This window comes from Rhincodon typus, chromosome 6 (assembly GCF_021869965.1).
Source record: "Rhincodon typus isolate 14 chromosome 6, sRhiTyp1.1, whole genome shotgun sequence".
NCBI classification, from domain to species: Eukaryota; Metazoa; Chordata; class Chondrichthyes; order Orectolobiformes; family Rhincodontidae; genus Rhincodon; species Rhincodon typus.
In genome coordinates, this window is record NC_063337.1 from 44,070,959 (window position 1) to 44,083,759 (window position 12,801).

The window sequence follows — 12,801 nt, forward strand, 5'->3', positions numbered from 1 at the left end:
ACGTAAGGGCAACGATCAAATGGCAGAGCAGACTTAATGCTCCAAAGGCTCAATTCTGCTTCGATATCTTATGGTCATTGATCATAGATCATAGAATCCCTACAGTGAGGAAACAGGCCCTTTACCCCAAAAAGTCCACATTGCCCCACCCAGACCCATCCCTCATAACCCACCTAATGTACACATCCCTGAACACTACGGGTAATTTAGCATGGCCAATACACCTAGCTTGCACGTCTTTGGGCTGTGGGAGGAAACCAGAGCACCCGGAGGAAACCCACGCAGACACAGGGAGAACGTGCAAACTCCACACAGACAGTCGCCCGAGGGTGGTCTTATGGGATTGTGCAGAGGAAAGCTGCAGCAGCTAAATTCATGGCACCATGGGTTGGATTGTTGCACAATAGGGGAGGAAAAAGAAAAACAGGGCTATAGAGGTCGGGGATTCAATTATAAAGTAGACTGACAGGTATTTCTGTGGCCAGAAAAGAGACTCCAGGGTAGTATTTGCCTCTCTGGTGCCAGGATCAGGGATGTCACTGAACAGCTGCATGGTATTCTTAAGGGGGAGGGCTAACAAACAGAGATTGTGGTACACATCGGTACCAACAGGATGGAAAAGAAAAGGATGAGGTCCTGAAAGCAGATTTTAGAGAGCTAGGAAGAAAATTAAAGAACAGGACCCAAAAGGTTGCAATCTCATGTGCAAGTGAGTATAGGAATAGGAGGTAAGTCTAAATGAATGTGTGGTTGAAGAGATGATGCATGAGGGAGGGCTTTAGACTCTTGGGATAGTGGAACCAACTTTGGGGGTGGTGGGAGCTTTATAAGGCAGACAGATTGCATCTGAAGCAAATGGGACCACCATCCTTGCTGGGAGGATTGCTTATGCTACTGGGGAGGTTATAAACTAATTTGGCAGGAGGTGGGATCCACTGAGAACATTCAACAGGGGAATTGAAGGGCCAAAGTTAGAAGAGACAGCAAGTGAATCAGAAAGGCATAGACAGTATAAGTCAGTTAAGCCCTCAGCAAGGCTTTTGATAAAGATAAAAGCCTTTGGGATGCAAAGGAATTTGGCAAATTGAACCCACAATTGGTGGTGTGGCAGGGAGCAGAAGGTGATGGTTAAGTGGTGTTTTTCCGATTAGAAATCTCTGTCAGATGGGGTACCACAGGGGTCAGTATTGGGACCAACCAACAGACTGGATCTAAGCTATGCAGTCCAGTCATACCCAATCATGAATGGTGGTGCACGATTGAACAACTCACTGGAGGAGGAGGCTCCACAAATAATCTTAATGATATGGGAGCTCAGTACATTAGTGCAAAGGACTAGACTGAAACATTTGCCTCCATCTTCAGCTAGAAGTGCTGGTTGGATGATCTATCTCATTCTCCAACAGGGGGTACCCAGCATCACACATTCCCAGTTTTCAGCCAATTTGATTCACTTCACATATCAAGAGAAGATTGATGGTCCTGGATGTTGCAAAGGCTATGGGCCTGACAACATTCGGAAATAGTATTGAAGACTTGTATTCTGGACCCAGAACTGCCCTTGGCCAAACAGTACTGCCACATCATAGCAATGTGGAAAATTGCCCTGGTATGGCCAGTCCATGAAAAGCAGGAGAAAGTAACCCAGCCAATTACTGCCCTAAACGTCAACTCTCAGTAATCAGCAAATTGATGAAAGTGGTTATTTTTAGTACTATCAAGTGACACTTGCTCAATGTGAGTTCTGCCAGGGCAACACAGTCCATGACCATATAATAGCCTTGCTCCAAACAGACAGAAAAGAGTCAAAACTTCAGAGGTGAGATAAGAGTGATTGCCTTTGATATCAAGAAAGTATCTGACACGCTGTGGCATCCAGGAGCCCTAGCAAAACTGGAGTCAATGGGGATTGGGGCAAACTATTCACAGAATGGAATCATATCTAGTTTATAGAAAGATGGTTGTGGTTGTTGAAGGTCAGTCATCTCAGTTCCAGGACAATTCTGTAGGAATTCCTTAGGATAGTGTCCTAGGCCCAACTTCAACTGTTTCATCAATAACCTCTCCTTCAAGTCAAAATTGGGATGGCGGCCGATGATTGCAAATGTTCAGCACCATTTATGACTCCTCAGATAGTGAAGCAGTCCAAGTGCAAATGCAGAAAGACTCAGACAATGTCAAGGTTTAGGCTGACAAGGGGAAACTTACATTAGAGTCACACAGTTGCCAGGCAATGATCATCTCCAATAACAGAAAATCTAACCATCGCTCCTTGACATTAGATGGTACTACCATCATCCAATATTGCATTATCAAGATTTCAAGAGTTTACAATTCACCAGAAACTATCTTGGGTCAGTTGTACAAACACTGTAGCTAGAAGAAGGTTAAAAGCTGGAAATTCTGTGATGGGTAACTCACTGCTGTCTCCCCAAAGCCTGTACACGATCTACAAGACACAAGTCAGGCTTGTGAAGGAATACTCTGCATTGCCCGCATTTCCAACAACTCTTAATACCATCCAAGATAAAGGAGCCCCCTTGAGTGGAATATCATTTAAAACCTTCATCGTTCACTCCCTTGACCCTGGCAGCAGTGTGTACTATATACAGGCCCCTGGGACAATACCTTCCAAACCTGTGACAACTACCATTTTGAAGGACAAGAGCAGTACATAACGTGGGAACATCATCACCTGCAAGATCCCCTCCAAGACATTCACCAACCTGACTTGAAATTACATCTTTGTATCTTCATTGTTGCTGGAGCAATATCCTGGAATCCCTTCCTAACAGCATTGTGGGTGTCCCCCGACCCAAGGATGACAGTGGTTCAAGAAGGAAACTTACCTTTAACTTTTCTAGGACAATTAGACATGAGCCATAAGTTTGGGCTAGTAAACAATGCCTCCATCCCATAAATGAATATAAAAATATTCACATCTCTCAGCCAGAATCAGAAACTGGGGGATAAGTAGTTAATGAACAATTGCTTACGTTAAATGAATACATAATGCAGTATGAATTCAAAATATCTTTTTCAAAAGGTCAATCCATACCTCTTGATTCATTAATGCAGTGGCCAGCTTCTGCACAGAAGATGTCAGTAAAGACGTTCCCCTTATCACTTTGCTCATTGCTGCCAGAGACTGATGGATGCTTTGCACCAGGCGGATGGCATTGTATTGTTCCAAGGCGATGAATGACTGGATAGGAGAGCCCTGCTTCTCATTTGGCGGGGATATTTTTTGATGAATCAGTTGAGAGCCCTGGGAAGAAGAGAGAAACGTTAATAAAGAAAAGAGTCAAAAATATAAAACTGCTGATTGAATACTATTTTGTAAATAGTTTTCTATTTTGATAGAATATCATTTTTTTTCATAGAATCGCAGTCATAAAGTATGGAAACAGCCTCTTCAGTCCAACTAGTCCATGCTGACCATGTTCCCAACTAAACCAATCCCACATGCCTGCTTTTGGCCCATATTCCTCCAAATCATTCCTATTCATGTACTTATTCAAATGTATTTTAAACATTATAACTGTACCTGCATCCACCACTTCCTTTGACAGTCATTCCACACACTAGCCACTCTCTGTGTAAAAAAAAGTTGCCCATCATGTCCTATTTAAATCTTTCTCCTCTCACTTTAAAAATATGTCCCCTAGTTTTGAACTCTTCTATCTTAGGGAAAAGACTTTTGCTACTCATCTTATTAATGCCTCTCATGATTTTATAAACCTCTATAAGGTCACCCCTCAATCTCCTACGCTCCACTAAAAAAAAACCCAGCCGATCCAGCCTATTTTTATAACTCAAACCTCCATTCCCAGCACACCTTGGTCAATCTTTTCTGAACCCTCTCCAGTTTAACAATATCCTTCCTATAATAGGGCGATCAGAACTGCACAGTACTCCAGAAGAGACCTCACCAACGTCTTGTACAACCTGAACATGACGTCCCAACTCCTAAACTCAAAGGTCTCAGAAATGAAGGCAATCACGTTAAACGCCTTCTTAACCAGACGTAAATGGCTAGATATCAAGACAGTAAGAGCAAACTTAAAGTAGTAAGTCAATGGAGAGCAATGTCGGGCAGAGTGTAAGACCAATGTTTCATCACGTGCTTTCCACCTCACAGGGTGTGATAAAATTGTCTTCTGAAAGTCAGAAACATCTCAATTGCCCCAAATAGACTTTGAATCAGGTATCAGGAAATTATTTCACTGTAGGCAATTTAGAAAAGGTTCACTAGGGTGGTCCCTGGAATAGTGGGATTGTCTTACGAGTAAAGGCTAAACAGGTTGGGGACTCTACTCAGTGGAGTGCAGAAGAATGAAAGGTGATCTCATTGAACGTCGAGGAATCTTAAGAAGCTTGACAGACTAAATGCTTAGAGGATGTTACCTCTCATTGGAGAATCTAAGGCTGAAAGACATTGTCTTAGAATAAAGGGACACCAATTGAAGACTGGGATTAGGAGGAATTTCTTCTCTCAGAGGGTAGTGAGTCTTTGGAACTCCATGCCACAGAGAACTGTGGGGGCAGAATCCTTGGGTATATTTAATGCTCAGATAGATATATTCTCAACGATAGGGGAATCAATGCTTATGTGGAAAATGTAGGAAAGTGGACATGAGAAATGTGAGATTAGCCATAATCCTATTGAATATCTAGCTGAGCATGCTATCAGGGTCGAACGGCTTACTTACGTTCCTTTGGTTACATTTTCATTTCTTACACCAGATGTAGCCCTGTAATATTTTTCAAATTCCTTTTGAAAATTACTAATGAAACTCTGACCATCATAGTTTCAGGCTGTGAATTCCAGATTACAACTGAGTAAAAATATTCCTGATATTGGTTCTGGCTTTTTTGATAATTATCTTAAATTTATTTGCTACGTTACTGACACGTGTGCATTGGACCCAGTTTGTCCTTATTTATTGTTATTCTACCAAGGCCTCTCACAGTTTTGAAAATATATATTAAGTTTCCTTTTATACTGTTTTGCATAAAGGAACAATTCTAGCTTTCCCACATAAATGAGAGCCAGTGTTTCTGATTCCGTATTCTAGTAAATCTCTTCAGTTCTTTCTCCAAAACTTTGACAACATTCCTTTAGCATGGTGCACCAAATTGAACACAATGATCCAGTTGAAGTCACATCAGTGTAAGCATAAACCCAGCAATTACAGTCCAGTCAGTGAGGTGGTGAGAAAACTTTGAGAAACAGCTATCTGGGACAAAATTAAGTCATTTGGGCAAATATAAACTAATTAAAGAAAGCCAACATGGATTTACTAAAAGGAAGTTGCATTTAACAAAATTGACATTTTAATAAGTATCAGAGAGCGTTAGTGTAGTGTAAATGAATTTCCAAAAGTTATTTCATAAGATTATAAGAAATAGGAGCAGGACTAGATTAATTGGCGCTGTGAACCTGTTCTGTCATTCAATAAGAACGTAGCTGAATGTGATGTTAACTCCACTTTTTTGCTTGCCTTTGATAACTCTTGGCTCTGTTGTGGATTAAAAATCTGTTTAATTGATCCTTTAATGTATTCCATAAAACATAGGAGCAGAAGTAGGCCTTTGGTCCATTGAGTCCGCTCTGCCAATCAATGAGATCATGGCTGATCTGATTATACTCAACTCCATTTTCATCACATAAGTCTTGATTTCCCTACTCATTAGAAATCTGTCTATCTCAGCTCCAAATATACTTAATGATCCAGCTTTCTGTGATAAAGAATTTCACAAATTAACCACCCTCTGACAGAAATATTTCTCCTCATCTCTGTCTTAAAAGGGTAACACCCAACTCTGAGATTATGCCTTCTGATCCTAGACTCTCCAACTAGGGGAAACAACATCTTCACATCTATCCCATCAAGCCCTCTAAGATTCTTGTGTGTTACAAGGTCACTTCTCATTCTTCTAAACTCCAATTAAGTACCAGCCAACCTACTCAACTTCTCTTCATAAAAATATCCCTTGATACCCAGGATTAACCCAGTGAACCTTCTCTGGACTGCTTCCAATATTAGTTTATCTTTGAGTAGACAAGTGAACCAAAACTGTTCATACTATTACAGGTATTGTCTGACTGAATTGCCTTGTATAGTTGCATCAAGACCCCCTATTTTTTATACTCCATTCTCTTTGAAATGAAAGCCAATATTGTGTTTGCCTTTCCTATTTGCCTTCATACAACTGAGCAAGTTTAATGAGATTTGATTGCCCCCATGTCATAAAGTCTTGGGAATTGCTGAGAAATCTGTCAAATATGTCTTGATCACATTTGCTATTTGATGAATACGGTGGGTGTTCAATTGCATATTTACCACAACTTTATTCCTAGCTCCTGAAAATCTGAATGTAGGACTCTCAACTCTCTATATGCCATTGGTAGCAAAGTGTGCCACAACTTCTGGCTCATTTCCAACCCCATGCAGAATGGTTTGCACCCTCTACATGAAATACTTTACCCTGACCCCAGCGAGAGAATACCTAGGACCTCAAATGTAGTGTTCTATGGATTACTACTGGTACCACGTGCTAGTGTAAGTAGAAATAGGAAGATAAGGAGGATCAATGCATTGGTGCATGAGGGAAAGCTTCACATCTTTGGGACACTGGGACCAGTTCTGGGCAGGGAACAACTATTCAATAAGGACGAGTTGCAACTCCAGAGCTGGGACAAATATGCTCTCAACAAAGTTCACTGGTAGTTGGAGGGGGCTCAAATTAAGTTGGCAGGGAGTTGGCACTAGTGTATAAAAATAGAAAAGAGGAATATGGTGCATAAAGTAATGAGAGTATTGAGTAGTGTGGGACATGGGTCTTATAGCTATATGTTAATAGCTAGACTATGATTAGGAAGCTATCTGGATGGGTATATGAATAGCAAGGGTTTAGAGGGATGTCTGGTCGATGCAGATGAGTTGGACCGACGAGTCTGTTTCCCGATGAAACAGGCTCTGGTGAATCCAACTCACTGTGCATCTGTACATATGGTAACTTGTTACTAAATATACATCAGTTTGAACTAGTGCGGTGTGCAGCCCAGATCAGCTTTATTTATATATCTATATTTGTACAGATAATACTCAAGATGGAATTAATGTTGAATTAGAGAGGAGAAGATTAAGACTAAAATATAAAAACAGTTATAATGCATCTACATAAATATAAAAGTGAGATAAGTAAGATTGGTGAGCTATAGGGAAAAATAAGAAACATGATGTGAGCAATATTCATCGATACACAGTTTAGAAAAGTGAAAAAAAGGTGAGGTAGCAGTAATGACCATACATTGCCATGTTGGAAAGAAAGGATATCCTTGAAACAGCAAAGACAGAATTCATTTGATCAGAGCTAAGAAGCAAAATGTGGGTAGTCATATTACTTTGGAATGAGCTACTGGCTTCCAAATAAGCGAGAAAGAAATAGCAGAACTTGTGTAGGAAAATCACAGAAAAGTGCAAAAAACTATAGAGCAGTAATCCTGAAGAACATTCAATCACTCAAATATCAATTGGGAATAATCTTTGAGTAAAAGGGTAAGAGGGAGATGAATATTGGAGTGCATTAAGGAGAACTCTTTTAATCGCTATCTTCTCAATACAACCAAAAAGGAAGCATTGCTGGATCTGTTGCTGGGAAATGAGGGAGGTTGGGGTGGGGTCGGTTACGTTGATCAAACATCAGCAGGCTGACACTTGCATAAACATGATAATTCTATAGTATGTTGTACATTAGTAATGGATAAGAACAAGAAACAATCTAAAGCCAAAATTCTAAATTTGAAAAGGTCTAACTTCAATGAGATCAGAGAGAATCTAGCCAGGATAAAGTGGAATGAAAGACTGACATGAAAAACCAAAAGGGAGCCATCAGTAAAATCCCAACAGACTAGTAATATCCCTACAAGGGTGAAAGGGAATCGAAGCAAGCTCCTGAGAAGGACGAGGGAGTTAGAGAATATGATAAACCAAACAAGTGTGCAAAATACATGTGATGCATGTCCATGAATTCTTCAAGCAACAACCTGGCCAAATACAACAAGTTGAGAGGAATGTGAAGTAGAAAATAACAGTCGAACAGAGACAACAGAGACGACAGAATGGGAGTTAACATCTTTCTCAGATGTAGCTGACAGTAAGAGATGCAGTGGAGCCTTTATGGCAAAGAAGGTGATTTGTCCTGAAAGGCATAAGGCAAGGCTAGAATACTCAATTACTACTTTGTACCTGTGTTTACAAAAGAAGAGAATGCTGCCAAAACATTGGTAGAAGTGCAGATAGGGATAAAGGGAATAGATGGGGTGAAAAGTGATAGGAAGTATATAATTGAAAGGTTGTCAATGCTAAAAATGGAAACGTTGCCTGGTTCTATTCACGGGCATCCTAGGTTGCTAAAGAAAGTTGGAGTGTAAGGGCTTGACATAGTCTCCTAATCACCGAGACACAGGGGAGGTGCCAGGAGATTGGAGAGTGGCAAAAGTGACAGGTTCATTAAAGAAAGCTGGTAAGGACATTCAAAGAAATTACACGCCAGTCAGTAGAATATCTGAGATGGACTAAGTTTTACAAACAATGATCAGGGAAACAAATCACAGGTGCTCGGAGAGGCAAACGATAATCTTTGTGCTTGTAAAAGGTGGAATAAACTTGACTAATTGAGTTTTTTGATGCAGTAACAGAGAAGGTTAAGAACACTGTCAATGCTTTCCTTCAGGATTTTAAGAATGCATTTGACAAACCATCTTATAAAAGACTAGTTAATAAAACTGAAGTAAGTGAATGCTTCAGTGTGGATCAAAAAAATTGGTTTAAGGAGAAAAAGAGTCATGGTGACTTTCCAGCTGGAGCACGGTAGACAATGGTGATCCCAAAAGTTCAGTGCTAGCACCACTTTTATTAAATCACTAGGATATCAGAATATAGAATGAAATTTTAAATTTTGCTATGATACCAAACTTGGAGGAGTGGCTGACAATGAGGTTGATACCAATAAACTACAAGACACAAATAGGATGAGGCTGTTGGCCTGCTCGCCAAGCTGGCTGGTTAATGTACAGACATTTTGTCACCATGCTAGGTAACATCATCAGTGCGGCCTCCGATTAAGTGATGTTATTCCACTCCGCTTGGTATTTATCTGATCCAATCTGTTAAGTTGGGTTGTGTCATTTCCGGTTCTGTTCAGCATTGGTTTGTATACGGGGTCTAATTCCACATGTTTGCATTACGGGTTGAAAGCCAGCCTCTAGGAATTCCCGTGCATGTCTGTGGTTGGCTTGAACTAGGATGGTCACACTGTCCCAGTTAAATTGATGGCCTTCATTGTCCAAGTGCACTGAGATGAGGGAAAGTTTGTCGTGTCATTTGGCTGCTAGCTGGTGTTCGTGAATCCTGATGGCTAGTTTCCTTCCGGTCTGGCCAATGTAATGTTTGCTGCAGTCATTGCAAGGTATTTTGTAAACCACGTTGGTCCTGCATGTCATGGGTATGGGGTCATTGTTCCTTGTGAGTGTTTGTCATAGTGTGACAGTGGGTTTGTGTGCTACCATGATTCCTAGTGGTCGCAGGAGTCTCATTGTCAGTTCTGATATCATATTAGAACATATCAGAACTGACAACAAGACTCCTGCGAGCACTAGGCATCATGGTAGCACACTATGACAAATACTCACAAGGACCAAAGACACCATACCCATGACATGCAGGATCACTGTGGTTTACAAAATACCTTGCAATGTCTTGCAGCAAACATTACATTGGTCAGACTGAAAGGAAACTAGCCATCAGGATACACAAACACCAGCTAGCAGCCAAATGACACAACAAACTTTCCCTCATCTCAGGGCACTCGGACAATGAAGGCCATCAATTTAACTGGCACAATGTGACCATCCCAGCTCAAGCCAATCACAGACATGCACGGGAATTCCTAGAGGCCTGGTTTTCAACCCGTAACGCAATCAACTAACATGTGGAATTAGACCCTGTATACAAACCAATGCAGAACAGAACCGGAAATGACACAACCCAACTTAACAGACTGGATCAGATAAATACCAAGCGGAGTGGAATAACATCGCTTCATCGGAGACCACACTGATGATGTTATCTAGCATGGTGACGAAACGTCTGTACAATAACTAACCAGCTTGGCAAGCAAGCCAACAACCTCATCTACAACCCGAGCTACAAATCTTTGCAAGAACACAACAGAAATAAGATTGCAAAATGGGCATGCAAATGGCAGATGGAATTTAACACTACCAAGTATGAGGTGATGCATTTTGTCAGAAACAGTAGGAAAAAGCAATAGAGATTAACTCGTACAGTACTAAAAAGAGAACAGAGGCAGAGGTAATGGGCATTCATGTGCATAGATTATTCTTCATAATATACATGTATTCCATGTTCCCTATTTAACTGGTGTTGTGTATGAATGTATGTACTTTCCCTACAATGTTGCCATCATGTTTTTCTAGTCATCGTGTCTTGCTGTGCTACTTCCTACACTAGGAAGGAAATGAGTGCAATAATTCTATCTGCATTATATTCATTTTATTGGATGTTGTTGGTAAATAAACATCACTGACCATGAGAATGGTAAACAATATATGAAACATGTTAAATTCACAATGCAAGGGTTTACTACTTGGGATGCCTGAGACTTTGATGTCTCTTTGCTTGTCTTTACCAGTTCTTTTGGGTTCTGAGGAAATTCCAGACAATGATTTTCATTTGAACAGTAACTTACCTGATTAAGTTTCTTCCAGAGGTTGAGAATAGGAGACAATTCATTGGACCAAATATCTCTGTCAAACTTGCTGCCAGCTGTCATTGACCTGCTCAGAATCCGAAGCTGGGAAATTACCTGTAAGAGAGAATTGAGAGTTCGAATGTGATCAATTGTGAGCAACTAGATTCACTGGAATTACATTTCATTAATATTCTTTGTTTTTATTCATTTATATGGAATGAGCATCATTGGCACGATTTGCATTCATCATGAAGCATTAAATGCCTTTGAAGAAGTTGCTAATGTGTCATTTTCTTGAACTGCTACAGCCTACATGGTCTAGCTACACCTACAGTAGCCCTGAAGGGAGTTCTAGGATTTAGATCTAGTGACACTTCACCTCATGAAGTAGCAGCACTCCGAAAGCTTGCGATTTCAAATAAACATGTTAGTCTATAACCTGGTGTTGTGCGACTTCTGTGTTTGTCCATCCCAGCCCAATACCAGCACTTCCACATCATCGCTACCATTTGTAAACAGAGAAAAAGAGGGTTGAATATTTTGAGTCTGGTGTGAACTAAACTCGAAACATGAACTCTGTTTCTCTCGCCACAGATGCTGCTAGACCTACTGAGTTTCTGCAGTATTCGCTATGTTCATCTCCTAACCACCTTGTTCCCCTTGTCCTTCAACATGGCTGATGTCCTGGCTTTGAAAGGTACTCCAAATGGATCATTGGAAAGTTGCTGCAGTGCATCTTGTATATGGCACATATTGCTGCCACTGTGTACTTGGGTTATGGAGACAGTGGGTATTTAAGGTGATGCACATGAACATATATTTTAAACTCTTTCCAGATGCAAATTTGTGCACCTGATCCATCAAACAGAATTTAAGACTTCAATTCAAAATTACAATTTAGAATCATGCAGTATTATACCAATTTATTTTATTATTATTTCATTAGGAACTATTATTCAAGGCAAAATCAATTTTGGTCTACAGTGACTTCTTGAAATTCTAGGTTATAATTAGTGATTCCGATTTTATTTCACTCAAAATAATCTATTGTTTTGTTCATTTATCTGATCATGATTTTATTATATAGCATTTTAGAATACAATTAAATATATTTGAGGAAACAGTATTAACATTTAAATCGATAGTACCTAATTCAATAGTTAATGTAAATCACAGTCACAATTACTTGTTGCTTTTGTATCACTGTCCAAATAAGTCACTTAAAAACCATACTGGGATAATGTTCATAGTCTACAGGCCTTTTCTGCAAACAGCAATTCTTTGAGAAAATAACAGCCTCACATTTGGTTTTGACCAAGAGGAAATTGGTTGTTTTCTAGGCCTTCTTGAATCATATAATAAAGCAGTTAGTGGATTTAGCACCTAAAGAAAGCAATGACCCAAATCTAAGAAATTCTCAAAATGGATCACCTTACAATTAATCAACATTGCAATTTATTCAGTGGAACTTAGTTTAAACAGTCCTTATTGACATTCATGGGTCGTCTTCAAAAGCCTTTGAATTGATGTTAATTTATCCATCCATCCATTAATCAAGTAATTGTTTGAATTGTCAAGTGATTGTCAAAGTGGCTTTTCTGTTGCAAGGACTGTTGTTTATGACGTGATAAAGGGTAGCCTTTGCTACATGCCTGTTCCATGCATCTTCCTTCTTCTCCCAGTACAACAACATCCCCGATCTCCCAGCATGAAGTCAACCAGTGTCCCACACCCAGTCACTGTATACTGCTTCAGCCACATCAAAGTGCTATAGTCTGCAGCCAGATCCTCAAGGCCCCAGGCTGCTTGAAGATGCTGACTATGACTACCTAAAATGTCACATTGGAAGCCTTCCATCTCCAAAACAACTGCCACTAATTCGAACAAGCACTAAAATTGGTAAACATACAACCTAGACTAATGTATTAAATAATCCAGCAGTCACAGCAGTAACAGAAGCATATCTTGTTGTTATTGGATCTGCAATATTGCTATTAATCTAGACAAGAAGATCTTGTA

The 12,801-nt window shown here is 40.1% G+C and overlaps 1 protein-coding gene across 1 annotated transcript in view; it reads right to left on the reverse strand.

Moving 5' to 3' along the window:
• Positions 1–12,801, reverse strand: part of LOC109928522 (cytoplasmic dynein 2 heavy chain 1) — a 534,366-nt gene that overhangs the window by 60,195 nt on the left and 461,370 nt on the right. The window contains exons 84-85 of the mRNA XM_048597671.1: positions 10,780–10,896; positions 3,059–3,268 (exon numbers count right to left, since the gene is read on the reverse strand). Of these exons, the coding sequence (XP_048453628.1) occupies positions 3,059–3,268; positions 10,780–10,896 (327 nt within the window). The remainder of the gene's footprint in view (positions 1–3,058; positions 3,269–10,779; positions 10,897–12,801) is intronic.